The sequence below is a fragment of the Microcaecilia unicolor genome, chromosome 10 (assembly GCF_901765095.1).
Source record: "Microcaecilia unicolor chromosome 10, aMicUni1.1, whole genome shotgun sequence".
Taxonomy (NCBI): domain Eukaryota; kingdom Metazoa; phylum Chordata; class Amphibia; order Gymnophiona; family Siphonopidae; genus Microcaecilia; species Microcaecilia unicolor.
This window is the reverse complement of record NC_044040.1, coordinates 74,949,738-74,974,444: the sequence shown is the minus strand read 5'-3', so window position 1 is coordinate 74,974,444 and position 24,707 is coordinate 74,949,738. Positions and strand designations below refer to the sequence as shown.

At 42.1% G+C, this 24,707-nt stretch overlaps 1 protein-coding gene across 3 annotated transcripts in view; it reads left to right on the top strand.

The window, feature by feature from the left end:
- Nucleotides 1–20,157, top strand: part of LRIG3 (leucine rich repeats and immunoglobulin like domains 3) — a 156,001-nt gene extending 135,844 nt beyond the window's left edge. For all 3 annotated transcript variants that reach the window (XM_030216699.1, XM_030216698.1, XM_030216700.1), the window contains 4 exons: nt 3,385–3,540; nt 13,128–13,271; nt 13,357–13,623; nt 19,503–20,157. In XM_030216699.1, the coding sequence (XP_030072559.1) occupies nt 3,385–3,540; nt 13,128–13,271; nt 13,357–13,623; nt 19,503–19,732 (797 nt within the window). In that variant the 3' untranslated portion in view covers nt 19,733–20,157. The remainder of the gene's footprint in view (nt 1–3,384; nt 3,541–13,127; nt 13,272–13,356; nt 13,624–19,502) is intronic.
- Nucleotides 20,158–24,707: the final 4,550 nt, after the last annotated feature.

Genomic DNA, 24,707 nt, shown 5'->3' with positions numbered 1-24,707 from the left:
CATACAAGTCAAATGGACCTGAGTTACATCTGAGGCCGTTATAGAGGCTGGTAAATAATGTTTTTAATCACAATTTTAGGGGGTGGGAGGGGGGTCAGTGACTACTAGGGGAGTAAGGGGAGGTCATCCCTGATTCCCTCCAGTGGTTATCTGGTCATTTAGGGCATCTTTTTGTCTTATTTGTTATAAAAACAGATCTAACTCAAAACATCTTAGTTTTAGTCCTGGACGGTTTTGTTTTGTCCATTATGACTGAAAAACGTCCAAGTGTTAGGAACGCCCAGATCACTCCCTTAACACATCACTGACACACCCACTTGTGATTTGAATGCATTTCTGATGGACTTCATAAAAAACATCTAAATATTGGTTTTGAAAATACCAATTTGGACTTTTTGTGAGAAAAACGTCCAAATTCAGATTTATGCCACTTTTTGGATGTTCTGTTTTGAAAATTAGCCCTGTGGAGGGGCATAATCGAACGCGAACGCCCATCTCCATGGGCGTCTTATGTCCAAAAATGGGTATGTGAAGAGGCGGGACAGACCATATTATCGAAAAAGATGGGCGTCCATCTTTCGTTTCGAAAATACGGTTTGGACGGACCAAATGCCATGGATTTGGTCCCTTCTGAGATGGGTGTTTTTTTTGTTTTTTTTTTTGCGATAATGGAAACTAAAAACGCCCAGCTCAGAAACGTCCCAATCCAAGCCATTTGGTCGTGGGAGGGACAAATGTACAACACTACCATAGCTCTTAGGGGTGAAGAGGGCAACTACATGTGGGTACAGTGGGTTTTAGAGGCTTCCCATTTACCACCACAAGTGTTATGGGTGGGGGGGATGGGCCTGGGTTTGCCTGCCTGAAGTGCACTGCAGTACCCATTAAAAGTGCTCCAGGGACAGGACTTGTTGCTGGTGTATAACCTTGGCACAGCAGTTGACACCTGAAGACTAATCTGCAGATCAGAGGTTGTGCTTTGGTCCTGCTCCTAGCTTGTAGTCAATTCTTCTCCTACCCTACCTCCAGACTTCTGACCAACATTCTGTGGCACCACTAAAAAATAGTGTGTTCTGCCTTAGTCTGCACCCTTAAAAGTGTAGGTGCATGCATAGGATGGTGACTATTCTTCTGCCTCAGAACACCTTCCCCTTTTAAGGAGGTGATCTCAAACAGGATTTTATTATGCTGCAGAAGGTTGTTTTACTTTTCCTGCACCAACCAGGACTGCTACCACCTGTTCAACTTCCCGATCAGCCGAGCAGAAGATACCAGCATCTTCTAGAAGTGACTCTAAATTTCCCTTAGTTTTTATAGTTGTGGATTATATACTACAAGAAGTATCCACTCTGAAAGGTGCCTTTTCTGTGCCCGTTTGCTTTCCCTGTGTTTGAAGTGGGAATGTTGTTCCCTTGTATGTTTTAGAGTATAACCTTTTTGTCTGAAAGATTCAGTTAGTATCTTGAGTCATGTGTGATGAGGAAGTATTAATTGACTCCTTTTTCTTTTTTTTTTTTAAATATAGGTGTTTGCCTGAAATTAGACCATATCTAATCATTTGGATTTAATTGTCCCAGAATTGATCGTTTTCACACAAGTGAACGGTTATACAAAATGCCTATGTCAAATTGCATCATCCTGAACCTACCATACTATGGGTCAGTTTATCAGTATTTAAACAAGGGCCCATTGATTTATGATGCAAACATGAACAGAATTTGGTTTAGATAAGTTATGTATATAAAAGTTAACACTACTTTTTCTGTAGTTTGACTTATACAGATATACATAGTAACATAGTAGATGACGGCAGAAAAAGACCTGCACGGTCCATCCAGTCTGCCCAAGAAATGTGCCATTTTTTGTGTATACCTTACCTTGATTTGTACCTGTCTTTTTCAGGGCACAGACCGTATAAGTCTTCCCAGCACTATCCCCGCCTCCCAACCACCTGCCCTGCCTCCCACTACCGGCTCTGTTATCCAATCTCGGCTAAGCTCCTGAGGTTCCATTTCTTCTGAACAGGATTCCTTTATGTTTATCCCACGCATGTTTGAGTTCCGTTACCGTTTTCATCTCCACCACCTCCCGCGGGAGGGCATTCCTAGTATCCACCACTCTCTCCGTGAAAAAATACTTCCTGACATTTTTCTTGAGTCTGCCCCCCTTCAATCTCATTTCATGTCCTCTCGTTCTACCGCCTTCGTATCTCCGGAAAAGGTTTGTTTGCGGATTAATACCTTTCAAATATTTGAACGTCTGTATCATATCACCCCTGTTTCTCCTTTCCTCCAGGGTATACATGTTCAGGTCAGCAAGTCTCTCCTCATACGTCTTGTAACGCAAATCCCATACCATTCTCATAGCTTTTCTTTGCACCACTTCGATTCTTTTTACATCCTTAGCAAGATACGGCCTCCAAAACTGAACACAGTACTCCAGATGGGGCCTCACCAATGACTTATACAGGGGCATCAACACTCCCTTTCTTCTGCTGGTCACACCTCTCTCTATACAGCCCAACAACCTTCTAGATACAGCCACCGCCTTGTCACACTGTTTCGTCGCCTTCAAATCCTCAGATACTGTCACCCCAAGATCGCTCTTCCCATCCGTACCTATCAGACTCTCGCCGCCTAACACATACGTCTCCCGTGGATTTCTATTCCCTAAGTGCATCACTTTGCATTTCTTGGCATTGAATTTTAATTGCCAAATCTTAGACCATTCTTCTAGCTTCTTCAGATCCTTTTTCATGTTTTCCACTCCCTCCGGGGTGTCCAGTCTGTTACAGATCTTAGTATCATCCGCAAATAGGCAAACTTTACCTTATAGTAGCAGAATTGCTGCTATCGCTGTATATTAATTTATATGGCCAAAATTTGTTTGATCATCCATGGAAATTCTAAAAAAAAATTAAAAAATAAAGCACTTCTATGGCCAAGCACCTTTAAATATCAACCACTGTGTGTTGTTTTATGCAGGTTTCTTATATTGCAATGTCAGTTATTGATCATTATGAGTGCTGTTCTCCAAGTTATTCATTAGTTGGTTAGATTACGTTGCACATTACTCCATCCAAATTCCAAAAAAGTTTTTGAAAGAGCAAAATTGACTTGGTTTAATGCTTTATGGGGTCCTTTTACTAAGGTGTGCAAACAAATTAGCGCACACTACATGCTGCGCCACTCATTATATACCTGTGGGCATATGGCACTTAACGCTCACTAATTCGTTGCAGTGCACTAAATCCTTTATCGCAGCTTAATAAAAGGAGCCCTATGTTTGCACAAGTAGACCTTTTAATATGATATATTTCAGTAAAAACTTTTTTCCTTATTTGGCACATGTTCATCCTCCTGTGCGTGTCTGTTTTAATTACAGATGAGACTAACTTGCCAGCAGACATTCCCAGCTACCTATCTTCCCAAGGTACATTAGCAGAAAGACAGGATGGATATGGTTCATCAGACAATAGAAGTCATCATCGATTTGTAACTTCTGCCATAAATGGATATTTCTTACAACAGGATAGTAATGGTAGGTTCTTCTGAAGAAAATGAAAAACTTGGATTTTATATCCACACTTAATTTAGCAAGAATAACAAGTATAACCTACCTTTATTGTTTGGGGTCTTCAGACATCTCCTTTTAGCCTTTATAAGCAGCCTTGTTTGGAGTAATATTATAGATTAGCTCTATTTTTTTTTTTGTAATTTAACAAATAGACTTTGAGGTACTTTCACATTATTTATGCTTAAGAGATCATTTGTCACCTTAAAGATGCTTTCCAGATAAAATACAAAGCAAAAGACGTACAATGGTAAGAGAAAGTACACCTTCTTTATGTCCCACCAGACCAGTCCAGTTATATAGATTTTGCCCTCCTGCCAGCAGGAGACAGGACAAAAGATTGCAGGACCCTACCTTTTATAGGGTACCGTGTAGTCTGCATCTCTATATTAATTATGTATGTTTTATTTGCTATCTGACAAGAATTGTAGATCATGCAGACTACAAATTTTTAAGTAAAAAATGTCTCAAGAAGGGGGTAGATGGGCAACCCACACAGCTTCAGTCTAGAAAGGTATGCTGGAGCGCCTAGGGAACAGTAGCAGAGTGGGAAGTTTTGGGGTTTTTCTCTGACTTGCCTCCTTACCCTTTGACAATGGGGGTGATACCTGGAAGAATCAAGTGTTCTCCTCATAGTCTTCAGTCTTCCTTCCCTCTGGCTTGACATGGCTGTCCAGATGGATAAAGCTGTTTGGAAGGGAAAAGTCAAGGTATTAAAAGTAAGGAAAGAAGAGCTCTGAGCTGTGTCAGGCATGTGGTTGTTACAGTGTAGCAATTCAGCCACTGTGTAGGCTATCCTGGCTTGAGATGGAATGGTGACTGAACCCACGAGGGAAGGGTCAATGCTGGATCTAGTGCTCACAAATGGAGGTAGTGTTCCCAATATCTGGGTGGGTGCCCACTTATGTAATAGTGATCATCACACCGTTTGGTTTAATATAAGGGCGAAGGCAGAGTGCGGACGCACAAAACTCAAAGTACTGGATTTCAGACGTACTGATTTTGATAAAATGTAGGAATACCTGAAAAAGGAGCTGATGGTGTGGGAAGGCATAGGAGAAGTGAAAAAACAGTGGTTCACGCTAAAGTCTGATATAAATGTGGCAACTGATCTTTTTGTGAGGAAAGTAAACAAAAACAAGAGAAGCAGGAAGCCTATATTGTTCTCCAAACAAGTAGCTGAAAAAATAAGAGCAAAGAGGCTTTGTTCAAGAAATACAAAAGAACGCAACGAGAGGATCATGGAAAAGATTATCGCATTAAACTCAAAGAAGCGAAGAGAGTAATACGGCTAGCGAAAGCGCTAGCGGAAGAAAAATGGTTAAAGCTGGAAAGGGAAATGGGACTTGATATACCGCCTTTCTGAGGTTTTTTGCAACTACATTCAAAGCGGTTTACTTATATTCAGGTACTTATTTTGTACCAGGGGCAATGGAGGGTTACGTGACTTTCCCAGAGTCACAAGGAGAGAGGTGGCAAGACCTTTTTCAGATATATTGGAGAAAGGAGAAGAGATAGGAATAGAATTGCAAGACTGAAAGATAATGAGAATGGCTATGTGGAGAGTAATGAAGATAAAGCGAACGTACTAAAAAAATTTCTCTTCGGTGTTCACGGAGGAAAATCCTGGAGAAGGACCGTGGAGTGGATACTGCACCATTTACGGAAGAAAGAGTTTATAAACAACAGCTGGAGAATCTGAAGGCAGACGTAGGTATGGGGCCGGATGGGATGCATCCCAGGATACTGAAGGAGCTCAGAGAGGTCCTGGCAGGACTTCTTAAAGATTTATTTAATAGATCTTTAGAGACGGGAGAGGTTCCGCGAGATTGAAGACGAGTGGATATGGTCCCTCTACACAAAAGTGGAGACAGGGAAGAATTGGGAAACTACAGACCGGTAAGTCTCACGTCGATGGTAGGAAAAATAATGGAGTTGCTGCTGAAAGAAAGGATAGTTAACTTTCTAGAAGCCGACAGGTTACAGGACCCGAGGCGACTTGGCTTTACCAAACGAAAATCCTGCCAAACGAATCTTATTGACTTCATCTAGTTCTTTGGTCACCAAGTCAAAGAAGAACGTGTGCTAGATGTTCCTCACTTGAGAATGGAAACACACACTTTGTCATGGTAGTCATGAGGCAAGAGGAATTTCTGATCTGGGATCTCAAAGAAGTGTACCTTAATATTCAGGTTAGGAAGGAACATCATGGATTCCTGAAAATTAAGGTATTGGGTGGTATTACCAATTCTAAGCACTTCCTTTCAGCCCAGCTATGGCTCCTCAGACCTTTATGAATGCTATTGTGATGATAAGCATGGCTGTTCACAGGGAAGACACCTTATTGTAATCCCTACTTGCAAATTGGCTCATTAGAGCCAAACTTCAGCAGCCAGACTAATATTCGGCACACCAAAATACGAAAGCGCGAAACCCCTGAGGGAAAACCTACACTGGCTCCCACTAAAGGAACGTATCACGTTCAAACTTTGCACCCTAATCCATAGAATCATCCATGGTAACGCCCCAGCCTACATGTCAGACCTGATAGATCTACCACCCAGGAACGCAAAAAGATCCTCTCGCACATTCCTTAATTTTCATCCTCCCAAGTGCAAGGGTCTGAAATACAAATCAATGCATGCATCTACCTTTTCCTATACAAGCACGCAACTCTGGAACGCGCTGCCACGTAACCTGAAAACGGTCTATGAATTGACCAATTTCCGCAAACTACTGAAAACCTATCTCTTTGACAAGATATATAACAAAGATCAACATGTGTAACTGTATAATCTTAAAACTTCCAGACTGTCTACTAATGTCTTATAATGTCTTTCTGCTTTAGCGCCTTCATGTACTTCACTACCATGTAACACAAAACCCTCTGTAAACCAAATGTATATTCACTGCTATTTCCAGTATCCATGACAAATTGTAAGCCACATTGAGCCTGCAAAGAGGTGGGATAATGTGGGATACAAATGCCATAAATAAAAAATAAATAATAAATAAGTCTGACAGTCAGGCATTCATTTCACAAGTGATTCAGTTGCTGCAGATTCTTGGTTGGGTGGTCCAGCTTTGTCTAGAGCAAGTTGGTGGCTTGTAGTCTTTGGAATACCTCAAGAGCTTGCTTAAATTCCAAGGTGGGAAGATTAGTATTAACTATTGACAGGATGATTAAGCTTCAGTTGTAAATTCAGGGCCTCTTAGCTAGGATGGCTCCTCAAGCATGGGATTACCTGATAGTGTTTAGGTCCATGGCAGAGACACTTGACTTAGTGCCATGGTGGCACATATTTATTTATTTATTTATTTATTTATTTATTTATTTATTTATTGCATTTGTATCCCACGTTTTCCCACCTCTTTGCAGGCTCAATGTGGCTTACAATACATCATGGATACTGGAAATCAGAAGAGGATATACATTTGGTTTTACAGAAGGATTTTGGGTTACATGGTCATGAAGTACAAGATAGTGGTATTACAGAAGACATTATTAGACCTTAACAATACAACATCGTTGTATTAAAGAAGACATTAACAGACAATAGAAATACAAAGTAGTGGTGTAGCAGAGACATCATAAGACATTAGACGCGTTACGGCGTTACTGGGTGTATTTGGAGATTTTACATGTTTTGATCTTTGTGGTAAATTTTTTCAAAGAGATGAGTCTTTAGTAGTTTGCGGAAGTTGGCCAGTTCATAGGTCGCTTTCAGATAGTGTGGTAGCGTGTTCCAGAGTTGCATGCTCATGTAGGAGAAGGTAGAGGCGTGTATTAATTTGTATTTCAGACCTTTGCAATTGGGAAAATGAAGATTCAGGAATGTTCGAGAAGATTTTTTTGCATTCCTGGGTGGCAGGTCTATTAGGTCCGACATGTAGGCTGGGGCAGCTCCATGGATAATTTTATGAACGAGGGTGCATACTTTGAACGTGATTCGTTCTTTGAGTGGGAGCCAGTGAAGTTTCTCTCGAAGGGGCTTCGCACTTTCATATTTTGGTTTTCCGAATATTAGTCTAGCCACCATGTTTTGGGCTGTCTGGAGTTTTTTGAGTATTTGTTCTTTGCAACTGGCGTAGATTGAGTTGCAATAGTCCAGATGACTGAGTACCAGTGATTATACCAAATTGCGGAAGACGGTCCTTGGAAAAATGGTCTTATTCTTTTTAATTTCCACATTAGCCGTTGAGCCCGTAAAAACGGGCTAGTATAGGAAAGAGGGGGAGTTGAAAGCCCCTTCCCATCACCGCTGCAAGGCACCCCCCGCCGCCGAGCTCGCCCCCCCCCCCCCCCCCCGAGTTGCCGCCACCCCTCCATCCGGCCCGGGCCCTCGCTCCGCTATTGAAACAGCGAGGGAACGCAGCACACAGCTTTGCTGAGCTGCCGTCGGCCTTCCTTCCTCTTCTCTGCCTGTGTCCCGCCCTCATGTGATGTAACGTCGTCGAGGGCGGGACAAAGGCAGAGAAGAAGAAGGAAGGACGGCAGCTCAGCAGAGCTGTGTGCTGCGTTCCCTCACTGTTGCAATAGCGGAGCGAGGGCCCGGCCGGGTGGAGGGTGGGGGGAGCATTAGCGACGGCGGTTTCGTCCTTTGCAAATGCGCAGTAGAGACCCTTTCTGTTCCGACCCATCATAACGTATTGATGCAGGGGCGGGGCAGAGAGGGTCTCTACTGCGCATTTGCGAGTGAGTACGACACTCGCCATTTATATGTTTGAGTGAAACATCTTTTTGGTAGTGTTTTTCACATGATTCTCAAGTGTTAGGTGCCGATCGATGGTGACTCCAAGAATTTTTAGGGTATTCGAGATTGGTAGATTTAGTTTTGGTGTGTTGATGGTGGTAAATTTGTCCTTGTTGTGTTGCGAGGTGAGTACTAGGCACTGGGTTTTTTCTGCGTTAAGTTTCAGCTGAAATGCATCAGCCCAAGAATGCATGATATGTAGACTTTGGTTGATTTCATTGGAAATTTCACTTAGGTCTTTTTTGAATGGAATGAAGATCGTTACATCGTCGGCATATATGTACGGGTTGAGGTTTTGCATCGATAGTAGTTTGGCCAGGGGTGTCATCATTAGGTTGAATATGGTCGGTGAGAGGGGGGATCCCTGTGGAACTCCGCATTCAGGTATCCATGTGGCTGATGTAGTCGAGTTTGTTGTCACTTGATATGAGCGTGTAGTTAGGAACCCCTTAAACCAATTGAGAACTTTGCCTCCGATGCCAAAGTATTCGAGAATGTGTAATAAAATTCCATGATCAACCATGTCGAAGGCGCTTGACATGTCGAATTGTAGAATTAGTATGTTCTTGCCGGTTGCTATCATTTTTTTGAATTTGGTCATGAGCGTAACTAGTACGGTTTCAGTACTGTGGTTAGAGCGAAATCCTGACTGGGAGTTGTGTAGTATTGAGACCTTGTCTATATACTCTGTGAGTTGTTTGGTCACCAGCCCTTCTGTTATTTTGGTGATTAAGGGAATGGATGCTACTGGTCTATAGTTGGTTAATTCATTGGCATTTTTCTTAGCGTCTTTAGGTATGGGGGTGAGTAAAATGTTTCCTTTCTTCCTTGGGAAGAGTCCATTTTGTAGCATAAAGTTGACGTGGTTCATTAGGTCTGTTATGAATTGCTGAGGGGCTGATTTCATAAGGTTATTTGGGCATACCTCTAATTTGCAATGAGATTTGGTGAATCTTTTAAGTATTTGTGAGATGAGATCCTCTGATAGTAATTAGAATTCAGTCCAGATCCTATCTGCAGGGTTTTCTCCGGGGTCTGGGTCTAGGCAGTCTAGGAGTGTGGTGTATTCGATGGAACTGACAGGTATTTTGAGTCGCAGTTGTATGATTTTCTCTTTGAAGTACTTCGCAAGGTTATCAGCTTCTGGTGTGTCTTTGCTGTTGTTCGTGACTGGTGTGGTGTCTAACAATTTATTCACGAGTTGGAAGAGTTTGTGTGTGTCTTTGTAATTTGGTCCAATTTCAGTTTTGTAATTTAGTCTTTTGGATTGTCTTATGCTATATTTATATTTCCTTCAGAGTTGTTTCCAAGCATTAAGTGTGGGTTCGTCTTTCTTTTTGTTCCACGCTCGTTCTAATTTCCTGACTTGTGTTTTGAGTTTTTTCAGTTCTTCATTAAACCATGGAATTGAGTTCTTTCTGTGCGAAGTTCTGGTTTGGATTGGGGCAATGATGTCTAGTATTGATTTGCATCTGTTGTCCCATTCTGAGAGGAATTGGATTGTGTCTGCCTTTATTGTCCATTCGTCGTGGTAGATCTGTTGCCAGAATTTTACTGGATCTATTTTTCCTCTCGTGGTGTAAGTTTTTTGTGTTTGTTTATTTGTTGTGTCTTTCAATCTCCATAGGAGGGTAATATGTGCTTTGTAATGGTCTGACCACAGTACAGGTGTCCATTTGGTATCTGTTAATATAAGGTTTGTATTGTTATCAAATTTGTGGGTAATGATATCTAATGTATGTCCTTTGGTGTGAGTTGGTTGCGAATTTGGTTCTTGGAGATCCCATAGTTGTAGGAACTCTTTGCATTCTTGGGTATTTGTTGTGGTGATATCTTCAAGATGTAGGTTGATGTCTCCTAGTATGATGAGGTTTGAGGAAGAGATGCAGGTGTTTGAAATAAAATCCATGAAATATGTTTGAATTACAAACATTTGAATCCCACATTTTCCCACCTATTTGCAGGCTCATTGTGGCTTACATTGTACCGGAGATGCGTTCGCAGACTCCGCTGTGAACAAATAAAAAGTGATGTTGTGGCAAAATAAAGTTCATGTGGAACAGTCAGCGGAAGAGTTGTGTTGTGTCCATTACGTACTTTAGTTTGTAGTGTTGCAGAGATCAGGCATTTAAGTTGGATTGGTAGGGTATGCCTTTTTAAACAGGTTAGTTTTTAGTGATTTCCGGAAGTTTAAGTGGTTGTACGTTTTTTTCAAAGCTTTTGGTAATGTATTCCACAGTTGTGTGCTTACCGTATTTTTCGGACTATAAGATGCACTTTTTTCCCCCAAAATTTGGGAGGAAAATGGGGGGGTGCGTCTTATAGTCCGAAGGTAGCGATTCCGGATCGCCCTCCCCCCGAGTTCGGGAATTGCCCTCCCCTACTCACGTCAGCGATGTTCCCTGGTGGTCTAGTGACGTCGGGACAGGAAAGAGCCCCCTCTTTCCTGCCCAGCGCGCTGCTCTCCGTCCTCCATCCTCCTATATGTTGCCTGACGGTCTCGACGAGATTCAAAATGGCCGCGGAGAGTCTCGGTGGCCATTTTGAATATCGCCGAGACCGTCAGGCAGCATACAGGAGGACGGAGAGCAGCGCGCTGGGCAGGAAAGAGGGGGCTCTTTCCTGTCCCGACGTCACTAGACCACCAGGGAACATCGCTGACGTGAGTAGGGGAGGGCGATCACGAACTCGGACAAGACGCACCGGAGCACCTAGGTTTTAGAGGAGGGAAAAAGGAAAAAAATTTTTTTTCCTATTTCCCTCCTCTAAAACCTAGGTGTGTCTTATGGTCCGGTGCGTCTTATAGTCCGAAAAATACGAAAAACTGGAATCGTTGGTTAATTTGTAGTTAAGTCCTTTGCAGCTTGGGTAGTGCAGATTTAGATATGTTCATGTTGATTCGGATATGTTTCTGGTTGGTAGGTCAATGAGGTCTGTCATGCATCCCGGGACCTCACCGCATATAATTTTGTGAACCAGGGTACAAATTTTGAAGGCAATACGTTCTTTGATTGGGAGCCAGTGTAGTTTTTCACGGAGGGGTTTTGCACTTTCAAATTGCTTTTTTCCAAATATAAGCCTGGCTGCCGTGTTTTGAGCAGTCTGAAGTTCCTTTAAGGCTTGTTCTTTGCATCCTGCATAAATTCCATTGCAGTAGACTACATGGCTTAGTACCATTGATTGTATCAGGTTGTGAAATGTTTCCCTCGGGTAGAATGGTTTCACGCGTTTGAGTTTCCACCTTGAGTGGAACATTTTCTTTGTTGTAGATTTCACTTCGCTCTCTAGTGTTAAGTTACGGTCTATTATAACGCCGAGGATTTTCAGGCTGTCTGAGATAGGGAGGGTGTAATCTGGGGTGTTGATACTTGTGGGGTTGTCCGCGCTGTGTTGGGATGAGAGGATGAGACAGTGTGTTTTTTCTTTATTGAGTTTTAATTGAAATGCGTTTGCCCATGAGTCCATGATGTTCAAGCTGAGCTTGATTTTGTTGGTGGTTTCTGTCAGTTCGTGTTTGTAAGGAACATATATTGTTACATCGTCTGTGTAGATGAAATGGTTAAGGCCTTGGTTGAATAAGGACTTGGCTAGTGGGGTCATCATTAGGTTGAAGAGGATCGGTGATAGTGGTGATCCTTGAGGTACTCCACAGTCTGCTTTCCACGGTGATGATATGTTTGAATTTGATTTCACTTGATATGTTCTTGTGGTTAGGAAACCTTGATCCACCAATCCCGAAGTGATCTAGTAGTCTTAGTAGTATATTATGGTTTACCATGTCGAATTGGAGGAGAGGGATGCTTTTGCCTGTTGCTATTTCCTGCTTGAATTTGGCTAGGAGAGTAATTAGTACGGTTTCAGTGCTGTGGAGGGGGCGAAATCCTGATTGTGATTCGTGTAATATTGAGAATTTGTTTATATAATCAGTAAGTTGTTTGGTTACCATGCTTTCCATCAGTTTGATTACTAGTGGGATAGATGCTACTGGGCGGTAGTTAGTGGTTTCATTTGTTTTTTTTTCTTGGTATCTTTTGGTATTCGGGTGAGTAGGATATTGCCATTGTTCTTAGGGAAGAGGCCTTGTTGAAGCATGTAATCTAGGTGGGATGTGAGGTCTGCTATGAAGCAGTCAGGGGCGGATTTTATTAGGTAGCTGGGACAGGTATCTAGTTTACGGTGAGTGTTGGAGAACCTAGTGATCGCTTGAGTAACTGTTTCAACGGTGAGCGGAGCGAAGTTTGAACAGGTTCGGTCATCTGGGTATGGGGCCATTGTAGAACGCTTTCCTGGTGCATTGGTGAGTACAGAGAATGGGTTATGAAATCACAATCTCTTATTATAGCTTAGTGGAGTAGGCCTATCATTAACGTGATGGCCATCCCCCCTTCCCCCCCCCCCCCTCCCATTTCATCAGACAGCTTGGATGCATTGATGCAGCTGTGGCCTTCTGCATTCAGCGGAGCCTTTTGTAAAGTACAGTGGGACCTGAACACATCCTCGCCGCAACCTGGACATCTGAATTCCTGTCTTAATGACCTATTTAAAATGGGCTTTCATGGCTAGTCTAGTTACCAAGTTTAATTTATTTCCTAGATGGATAGATGCATGGAATGGGTGGCATGGACAATAATGGTATTTAAATTCTAGAAAGCAGGATGAAAAGATAAAAACAGGTATTAAGTAGAGTCTGAAATACTCAGAAGATGGGTAGGCTAGATAACAATTTGATTTTCCATAGCTGTTATAGTCTGTTTTTGTGGCTGTATTTTTTGTTCATAATTTGATCTTTAATCTTACTAGGCATTTGTCATCTGGACAATGGAAGTGAGACAGAATTGGAGACTGTAACAGATCCACTTTTATGCCAATATTTGGAGCGACCAGAGACTCTGTATTTAAAAGGGAATATATATGGCCCTGATGCATTACAAGAATGCAATGCAGGTAAGATTTGTTTAAATGTTTTGTCATAAGAAGATTCTTATGGTAACATTTCTTCAAAGTTTAATAAATATATATATTTTTAAAGTCTACAGCTCTGACCATCAAGAGGTTGACCTTGATCCTGATGAATCTAATTACCAAAGGAAAACTGAGTGCTATCTGTATACACAACCTGAAGATACATATGACCATGATATGAACAGTGCTGGATTACAGCCTCCATCTAGCAGACTGCCTACCTCCCTTTACATGCACAGTGCAAGAAATGAAGTTGAAGGCTTAAATTCAAAGATCGATCTTCTGAATGTTGAAACCGAAGAACAGACAGACACAACAAGTGCTACTTCCTTGGGTATGTAGGTGTTTCCTTTGAAATACTTCTCTGTTTTGAAACAATGTTGAATTAAGTAGTTTGCAATATGAAATGCAGCTTGGGCTTGTTTGCAGATTTTCATTTTCAGAAAGTTCAAAACCCCTAGAATATTGTTTCATTTGCCAAAAATGTGGATCATGAAGATACACAAAAGTGTGACAGCTGAAATGTCCTACACCAGCAATGCTAACGTGCTCAATTGATGAAAAAATGCAGCTGTCTGTACACATCTACCAGGCTTGTGCCTAATAAAGCATACCTCATCTCTGTTACATTGCCAGAGATGAGATATAACTACAAAACGTTTGACACACCCTTTCTGATCCCTTTCATCCATGCAGTTAGATGGTGGCCCCCACCCTAAAGTTGGGCGAGGTCGTTCATATCTATCTAAATTTTAACTGTGTTTGACCCCCAAATAACTGCTGAATTGGTTGCCATTGCCTGACAGTGGTTCCAAATCCCATTTTGTTCTGTTACTAAAAGCAGAAGATGAACATAGACACACCACAACCAGAAAAGCGCAGAGGCAGGCACACCACACCCAAATAGAAAACATAAATTCCACCACTTAACATACTCAGAACTCAAAAAAGAGGCTTTTCGGCATAATGCATGTATTCTCTCAAGTTCACTGCTTGTGCTAATCCCATGAAGAAGATTCATGATTGTCATGCGTAAGAGTAAACCATTACGAGCCATTACTACATGGCAGAAACACAGACAGATGGACCACATCACACACTGTCAGGGCTGGAATATTTCTACTTACAAAAACAGTTTTTTTAGGAACCAAGGAAAACTCTACCCACTTTTTCTCCTTGTTTTTGTTTTGTTCTTTGTTCTATTTTAACTTATTTTTTGTGTTATTTTTTTCTTAGCTTTTAGTCAGTTTGTATTGTTGCTTTAATTTTACACCGAGAGCCATCATTCTCTATCCCACACCATCTTCCTGTTCACTATATCTGGCCTCTCTACCCATTCTCCTTCATACCAGCCTACCTCACGTCATTTGTTTCCATAAAACCTGGCGTATCAGCAATCTCGCCCCCAGGATCCATCAGCAGCAGGTTTTCTGCCTAGGCTGAGGCATGAGGGTGATGGTTCTTCTGTGCGGAGGTCCACTGCATCAGCTCCCTTGGTACTAAAAAATATCACAGTGGCAGGGTACGCTCTAGTGCTGGCTGTGACTTCTGGCCTTGATGTTCTGGTATACTACTGCTCTCGGGATAGCCACCCTTCCTCTAAGCCACCTGATCTTCATTGGGCCCATTTCTACTTTCACCTTCATAACATAACACAATATCTTATAGTCCTGCTATCTACCTTTTGGTTCTATGCAGATTACTACAAATAGATCTGGAAATTAACAATAACATATAATGGAAATTAGCAGAAGTTAACAAAGTTACATTTTAACAGAAGTATAATCAACTTAAAAACTAACTATAAAATCAGTAACAAAATAGAACAACCAGTAATTATTAGTTTACAGAATTTAACACAAATCTTCTAAATAACTGTGTTTTAATCTATGTCTAAAATGCCTGTAATCTAAAGCAGAACGCATAAAATTCAAAATAGTTTTATCTAATCTTGTCTAATCTTGCTGCTTGAAAGCTCGTACATCTCTCACTGAAGTTGAAAAGACAAAATGATTAACCAGATATGAGGGGGGTAACCCAAACACTGCCTTATAAGTCAAACAGAGAAATTTGAATAAGATTCTAGTGTATATTGGAAGCCAGTGAACCTGCATATATATATAGTAGAAATGCTATCAGATTTTTTAAATAAATAGATCAATCATAAGGCCGTGTTTTGAATAGTCTGCAGTTTTGTCAACAGCTGCTTGGAACAACCAGGATAAATTTGTATGATTCAACAAAATTGATCTTGTTCAAAATACTTATATACTCTTCGTAATTTGTGCATGGTAAAAAAAAGCTCGTTGGATTAATGTATTAATTTGAGTCTGCAATGTATAAATTTAGAATCTAGATAAACTGCCAAGATTCAAACCAATGTTGAAAACTGGTAAGTTATATTTTTGATCACCATACTTGTCTCATCTTCGCTCAAAGCATTATCAATAAATAAAAATTTTGTTTTATTGGTATTCACTTTTAATTTGTGAATCATCATTCACCTTTCCAAAAAAGTAATAATTCCCATTCAGTCGGTCTTATAAGAAATTATGTTAATTCAGGAGGTTAAAACCATTATATCATCTGCATAGATATAACTACAAAACCCTTCTTTTCTAGTTTGAAGCAGTGTGACTGTAGATAAATATTAAAAAGTAATGATGATAGTGGAGAACCTTGAGGGACCCCATGTAGATTAGTCCATTTTTTCTGAGAAGCTATTTGCCGTAAGACCGTTGCTCCAGAAATCCCTGAAACCAATTTAGAACAAATCTTGTAATACCCATATTTCCATAATTTGTCCATTAAATCAATGGCACTGGATAGATTGAATTGTAAAACCAGTGCCTTTTCACCAACAGATAATAGCTGATGAATGTTGTCAAAAAGGGAACTTATTACAGTTTCTGTGCTAAATAGACATGAAGGTGTACTGAGAGAAATGCAAAATACTATTCTTGTCCAAATAATCTGACAATTGCATGGACACCAACCGCTTCATCAACTTAACAAAAATGGGATGGAGGCCACTGGTCGATAATTTGTGAGTAAATCAATGGCTTCATCCTATGCCCCCCATTCCAGAATTTCCTTTCAATTGAAAGAAACTTGCTTCCTGTTCATTTATGTCACAGAGCTATTTAAATGTCTCTATCATATCTCCCCTCTCCGTCTTTCTTCCAATGTATGCATATTGGGATTTTTACAACTGTCCCCATGTGCTTTATGATGTCTGAACACTTTAGTAGCCACTCCCTGGACCAACTTGATCCTGTTTATATCTTTTTGAAAGTGTGGTCTCCATAATTGTATGCAATATTCTAGATTTGGTCTCACCACAATTTTATACGGAGGCATTATCACCTCCTTTTTCCTACTAAACATTCCTCTCCATATGCACCCAAGAATCCTCCTAGATTTTGCTGTTGCCTTTTCTACCTGTTTGGTCACACATTCTAGAGCATGGTCATTATAGACTTGAATTGGTACCCCTTTTATATGTCTAATGTTGAGTTCTCTTAATAAAATATACAGACTCATTTACACAATGTACATCATTTTTGTGCTTCATATGAAGTAGTTTAATGCCTCTGTTGTTGCTTACAATAAAGAAGGTGACTTGCTTACATAACCAGTCCTAGTATAGACTGATTAGCTTGACTGTGCTATTCTGAAATGTAGTGTTCACTATTGGGATGCTTGCTCACCTCTCCTTTCCTCAGCACTCACTCTCGGTTACTTCTGGTTTGGTGTGGGAGCCCTTACTGCCACCTCAATGGATGGTGGTAAGGGCTCTCCCCCCCCCCCCCCCCAAATAGCCACATGGTAAGTGCTTTACTTGCTGCACGGCCATTTCCTGCAGGAAAGAAAGACTTCCCTTTTACCTGCTGCGGTAAAAGGGGGCCTAGGTGCGTGTGAAAAACGCATGCTGATGCCAGAGTAGGACCCCTTTTGCCGCAGCTTGGTAAAAGGGGCCTTTAAACCACTATTGCCTTGGGTACAAACAGACTGTAAGTGCTTTGGGGATAGGAAAATACCTTCTGTACCTGAATGTAATTTGCATTGAACTACAACTGAAAAGGGTGTAAGCTAAATCCAAAATACCTTCCTCTTCCCCTCCACTCCCCTATGGTTATACTGAAGCGGGGGAGGGCTTTGTTTCCTCTTTCCTTCAGGTTATGGTGCTAGCGCTTATTGGCACTGTTCCCTCTAAGCTTAGCAGGTGTCCTCCAACTGCTTTGCTACCAGTAAGGGGGTGGTGCTTCAGTATTGTGTTTTTAGTCTCTAGGGACAGGCAGATTCACTGGAGTCTTGCAGAACTTGCCTGTTCCTCACTATTGAAAATGTAATAGTGAAACAGCACCCCCCCCCCCCCCCCACTGGCAGAACTATAGATGGGAGGACTCCTGCTTAGCTTAGAGGGAACAGTTCTTCTGGGAGGTATTTATAAAGGGACCCTTTTACTAAGCTGCGCTGATGTGGCCAACGCTCTAACTGGTATGAGGATTTCCCACGTGCTGAGGCCGCTTTTAACATGGCTGTAAAATGGCCGCATTTTGCATTTTCTCAATGGCCACATGCTAATTTCCCCATTACTCATGGCCATTAGCGTGGAAGCTCTTACAATGCTAATCACATACTTAACGGTTGGTGTACAGCAATGTAGCTACATTAACTGATTAGCGCAGAAAATGCCTACTCTTCTCCCCAAACACACCCCCAGTGCAAAAAAAAAGAGAAAGTACTTTATAGACAGTGGGAAGCGCATGCCTGAGTGTACCCTGTGGTAGTGGTTTTTACCCTGCAGAAAGCACGTTAGTGCTTACTGCAGCTTAGTAAAAGGGCCTCAAAATGTATATCCTTTTTTTCTTTTTGATAAAATAATTCAAAATGGTTTGCAAAGCAAATATAACAATAAAGATAGAATCGATCAATATCAGGCGAGTTCCCACCCACTAATTCCCCCCAGAGACAATTCCACCCCCCTCCCTGTACAATTCCCACTTAAGAGGACAATTCCCACCAAGGACTCCCCCCCCCCCCCCCCCCCCCCGGACATTTCCCACTCTCCCTAGCCTGTAGCTTCTTTCTTGTATCGGGTCTCATAAGTCCTGGCGGTACATTTTTTTTCCTACAGCGTCTGAAACAAGGAGGTTTGAACAGCACAGAGGACATATAATAACGGAATAAATTTTCATAGGTAGAGTAGTAATTTGTTATAAATTGTAATCAGTGTATCATTTTGAGGGGCTGAATTAGGTTGAAATCATTTTGGGGGGGTGTAGGGGGGCATTGCCTCCCCCCCACACACACACGAACTGCACTTTGTATTTATCTATTTATTTATTTACTTATTTATGACATCTTGAAACCTAGTTTTGGAGGGTGTGGGGGGTATTCCACATGAACTGCATGTCTGGAAGGGGAAAGGATATGTGAAAGATAGTGTTGTGGGGGGGGGGGGGGGGGGGGGTGGTATGAGGGGGTATTGACACCCAACAATGTGGAAGAGAAAAGGGAGGGAGATTATTTGTCCTGGTGTGTTTTGTATTTTTTGGGTTATGGGTGGGAATTGTCCTCCCTGGTGTGGTGGGAATTGTCCAGATGGGAATTGATGGGTGGGAACTGTCCAGGTGGGAACAGACATAGAACCAATCGATCATAACTTTGTGCAAGTTTTTTCAAGCCCTTCCTGAATGACATCATAGCCTATTGCTTTCACAGTCTGGGTACTAATTTATTTTAGCATTCAGGCCCTGAAAATACTCTTCCTCTATTTCACCCAACACATTTCTTCCCACCACAGAATTGCCAACGGATTTTTTGCTCCAGATCTCAAATTTCTATTTGGAGCGTAAGGATGTTGATGTTCTCTCAGATACTGTGAAATATCTAAGCATATTTCCTTCAGTGTCTCTATGCAGTCTTGACAGAGCTGCGTATTGCTTCATTCAGCCTTCTACAATACACTTTTATCGAGAAGATTAAACATAGGGTAAATAAGGATGTGAAAAGATGGAAAAAATGAATTTGTATCTTGTATGCTTTTTTTTTTTTTTTTTAATCTTTTAATGAAAGTTGTGCCTCAATACCTGTGTTAGAATAGCCTGCAAACAGAATGTTTGTTATCACTAAGTACATTTTATACATAGCTTCTAAAACACTGAGAATTCAAGTACTTGCTAAGTGTGTATTTTAATTTGTTTGTAGGAACATTTGGAAAACCTTTTTGGAGGCCTCAACCGGATTCCTTTCCCAGCCAAGAGCAGCCAGTAGTTTGTCAGCCAGTGTTCTCCCATGATACCCCTCATGCCTCACTAGACTCGGATTTAGAGGAAAAGGACAGGACATTTTCTCAAGAAGCAAATATTTTCTTCAATAAACAAACACATGGAAATTTTAGGACTCCTACTTTTCAATGCTATAACTTGAACACATAGTTACTCCTGAATTTGCAAGACTCTTGTGTATCCAAAGAAACATTTTGACAGTACTACCTCAAAACAGAGCTGCTCTGTGAAATGAAACAAAACGCTTGTGTGACATTGTGTTCTTTTATCGACCTGGAAGTTTTTTCCTGCTTCTTTCCACTTGCAGCTCGGAACCAGGGCTGGAATCTGGTGCCATAAGCCTTCATTAGCAATTCTTAGGGAACTACTTTCTTCTATTTACATGCTAACCCTTCCCCCAACATACAAAGATGGTGATGTACCAAGGTAAAAATTTTGCCAGATGACACTTTGCATGCTGAAATAGTAAATGTGGGCAGGTACTGCACGCTCCATTCAGACTGCCCAACAAAGTGGCCAGAGTTCAATCTGGCACTCTGCACAGGTTCCACTTTTAATCACTGATATACTTAATCTCTGTCTCTCCCTGCTAATTTTGGGGCACAGACCGTAGAAGTCTGCCCAGCACCGGTCCTACTCCATCTTTCGTTTCGATAATACGGTCGGGGACGCCCAAATCTTGAAATCTTGTTCTTAGAGATGGTCGTCACTAGACTTGGTCATTTCTGATTTTTGGTGATAATGGAAACTAAGTACGCCCATCTCAGAAAAGACCAAATGCAAGCCCTTTGGTCATGGGAGGAGCCAGCATTCATAGTGCACTGGTCCCCCTGACATGCCAGGACACCAACCGGACACCCTAGGGGGCACTACAGTGGACTTCAGAAAAAGCTCCCAGGTACATAGCTCCCTTACCTTGTGTGTTGAGCCCCCCCAACCCCCCCCCCAAAAAAAAAAACCCCACTCCCCACAACTGTACACCACTACCATAGCCCTTATGGGTGAAGGGGGGCACCTAGATGTGGGTACAGTGGGTTTCTGGTGGGTTTTGAAAGGCACACATTTACCACCACAAGTGTAACAGGTAGGGGGGGATGGGTCCGCCTGCCTATACTGCTGTCATGGAGCTGGGTATGATATTTGAGGCTGGCATAGAGGCTGGCAAAAAAATATTAAAATTTTTTTTTGAGGGTGGGAGGGGGTTAGTAACCACTGGGGGGGAGTAAGGGGAGGTCATCCCCGATTCCCTCCAGTGGGCATCTGATCAGTTCGGGCAACTTTTTGTGGCTTGGTCGTAAGAAAAAAAGGACCAGGTAGAGTCGTCCAAGTGTTCGTCAGGGACGCCCTTTTTTCCATTATGGGTCGAGAACGCCCATGTGTTAGGCACGCCCAAGTCCCGCCTCCAACACGCCCCTGGGAACTTTGGTTGTCCCCTCAACGGAAAGCAGTTGGGATGCCCAAAATCGGCTTTCGATTATACCGATTTGGGCGACACTGTGAGAAGGACGCCCATCTTGCGATTTGTGTCAAAAGATAGGCGCCCTTCTCTTGCGAAACTAAGCCTGATAGTGGACTTGCAAAATTTTTCAGTTTCAGAAAAAAACAGCATACAGGCAAAATTGTATTTGCATTTTTATCAATTTGTGATGCAAAGCTATACAAAGTGAATCTTAAGAGTGCAGTAATACTCTGTGAAATTGTCTTTACAGAATGTTTTTTTCATATGAACAACCCCCTGTACCTCAGTGAGGTGTAGTTTGTGGTTTTCCAAACTTTGCAAATTATTTATAGGACTCAGTTGCATGGTAGAAAAATAGGGCACAAAAGAAATCTCCATAGATCCGCTAAAAGGCCCACTTTACTATGGGACACTTAGTTTGGTCATTGCAGTGATGGTTTCCGCACATTCTGAATCTCTACATTCATGGGTCCTACATCTGGCTATATGGTGTCAAGTGCAAACAAGGACCATTACGTCTAGTTCCAGCCGAGTTGGAGAGCAGAAGAACTGACTTGAAGGGTGAATAGGAGTCTTGCTGCACTGCCCTAAGCCACCATGCTGACCAAAGTGTGAGTTTAATAGAACCAAACATTTTTGAGAGAATGTGCATTTTTTTACAGACTTGCAGAAAACTATGAATGTTTACCAAAATCTTATGTTTTTTTTTAAACAGGGGAGGTACTTTCTTTCCTTATAGAATATAATTTCTAATTTTATAGCTTTGTTTTATATATTAAAAAATGGTAACTTGTAATTTAAGTGTAAATAAGGCTGTATTTTGTTTAATACCAAAGTCTTTAAAATTGAGTGCTAAAATATTCATGAACATCTGTATAGTCTTGTAGATTTGACTGGTAGGATGATTGTAAACATAATACAATTTTGCACATTACTTTAAATAAAATTTGCTGTCTTCAGTTTGTTTTTTTTTAATTTGTAGAAAAGCTCCAAAACTAGGTAGAGATGACTAATGCAGCATGCTAAATTGTGTATAATGTTAGTCTATAGGACAAAGAAGTAGGGCAGAAGTGAGTGTCAGATAGGGAGTGGTGTAGAGGATGTAACCAGTCATGCCCAGGCCTAGATGTGAACTGGGCACAGGGAAGAGGGTTGAGGGCTGGTAGGAACTCTCTCCTAAACTCCCACTTCATCTTTCTTAACTCTGACCCTCTCTTTCTCAGACCCCACTGGTGCTCAGCCGCCAGCTGTTTTGTATTCTTTCTTTCAGTTACTGCAAAATGCCTTCTCTACCTTGGTAAATCATGATGCTCCAATGATAGAGCCCAAATTGGTCTTAGAAAAGATAAGTGAAACCCAATGTATCAAAAATCCCTCAGGCAACATGAAAAAAGTTCAAAAGAGAAAACTGTTGGGAGACAGCATCGATAGAGGCATTAATTTGGAAACAGTTCAAAGGGCAGAAAAGGGTTGAGGGCAGTTCTATAACTGGTCAACTCAAGAAAGACGTGTCAATGCTTAGTGCTAAGTCAATAATAGCATCTTATAGAATACTAGCATAAATTGACATTGATATACCTAAATTTAAGTGCAAACAGTTACACCAGGTTACAGTGGCGTAGCTAGGGTAGTTGACACCCGGAGGTGGTTATTTTTTAACGCCCCCCTCCAAAATCCAGTACTAGGCATACCAAAAATACAAAACACAAAACACTCAGGACCTATAGAGCAATTCTACCATACCATAAGCAGTCATTTCTACGTGTCACACAAGGAAAAGGAAAGCATCTTAAAAACTACAGTGATCACTAGAACATCAATTCACCTATTGTAAAACGAAACCAGACAGAATAGTACAGATCGTCGATCCTGCACAGTCAATGCCAACTGAAAGCCATGTCTTTTTCACAAACACAGATATACCCTAATCCACTATAGAATAAGTAATCATAAACTTTCTATTTAGACAAAAATTAAACTGAACCCACAAGATGCCAGACTCTGCATACAATGCCACACCACAGAAACAGAAAATGTCCCCTAGTACTGTGCAAAATATAAAGACAGCAGATGTAAATTTGAAAAAAACTAACAAGTACCAATCACCACTTTACAAATTAACAAATAGAAATAAAACAAATATAGAAAATAAAATAGCATTTTATTGGACTAATACATTTAGCTTTCAGAGGCCAAAACATCCTTCCTCAGGTCAATACAGTATAGTGCTGTTACAGTATCCTGACCTGAGGAAGGGGGTTTTGTTCTCAGAAAGTTAGTCAAAATGTATTAAAATTAGTCCAATAAAAAGATTACCTTGTTTACATGTTCTATTATAAACATTTATTAACACAGCTACAATACTACTTTATCCTAAAGCAAAAAATATATATATATATATATATTTTATTTACAGTTTGTTGTCTCTGGTTTCTGCTTTCCTCATCTTCTTTTCACTGTCTTCCTTCCATCCAGCATCCGTTCTCTCTCTGCCATCCAGTTTCTGCCCTCTGCTGTCCCCTCTATCCAATGTCTGCTCTCTCTCCCTGCCCCTTGCATCCACATCTGCCCTCTCTCTGCCCCTTCCATTCACCATCTGCCCGTCTGCCCTCTCTTTCTATCCCTTCCATCCACTCTCTGCCCTTTCAATCCACCATTTGCCCTCCCTCTGCCATCCATCCAGGGTCTGCCCTTCCTCTTGCTCCCCCTTTCATCCAAGATCTGTCCCCTCTCCCTGCCCTTTTTTTTCAGCCCCCTTATCCCACCTGCCCCTAGTTCTAGCCCCAGCCCACATCTCCCACCTGCCCCCCGTTTTCAGCCCCACTATCCCACTAGTCCCCAGTTTCAGCCCCAGCCCTTTTCTCTCACCAGTCCCGAGCTTCAGCCTCAGCCACTTCTCCCTGTCTCCTTTTCAGCCCCTGCTGCTTTTCAGCCCCCAGTCCCAGTACTACCCCCCTTATCCCACCTACCCTCCTTTTCAGCCCCCAGTTCCAGCCCCCTTCATCCACATGCCTTGCATTAGTGCCCCCCCTTTCAGCCCCAGACCCATTCTCCCACCTGCCCCAGGCATGGACCCCATTTTCCCTCATGGCCCCTTCTCAGACCCCAGTTCCAGTCCCCTTCTTCCATCTGAGCCCCGACCTGCCTACCAGTTCCATCGACAGATGACAGCCCTCTTCTCCTGCCACCACCCTGCCTTTAAAAAAAAATCTGTGAAGCGGCGTCGCAGGCAGCGCCTTGCATCTGCCCTGCTTGTAAAAGAAGCAAATCTTGTCGTCGGGCCTTCCCTCACTGTGTCCCGCCCTCCTCTGAGATAACTTCCAATTTCCGCGAGGGCGGGACACAGTGAGGGAAGGTCCGATGACGAGGAGATTTGCTTCTTTTACAAGCAGGGCAGACGCGAGGCGCTGCCTGTGACACCGCTTCACAGATTTTTTTTTTGTTAAAGGCAGGGTGGTGGCTGGAGAAGAGGGCTGTCGACGGAGCTGGTAGGCAGGTGGGGACAGCAGCTCCAGCGGCCCTTTGGGTGGGAGCAGCGGTAGCAGAGCATTCCCCCCCCCCCCACACCTGCTGACACCCAGGGCGGACCGCCCCCACCGCCCTGCCCTTGCTACGCCACTGCCAGGTTAGTAGTAGGCATAAATGTTTATGGCTAAGTGTTCCCTG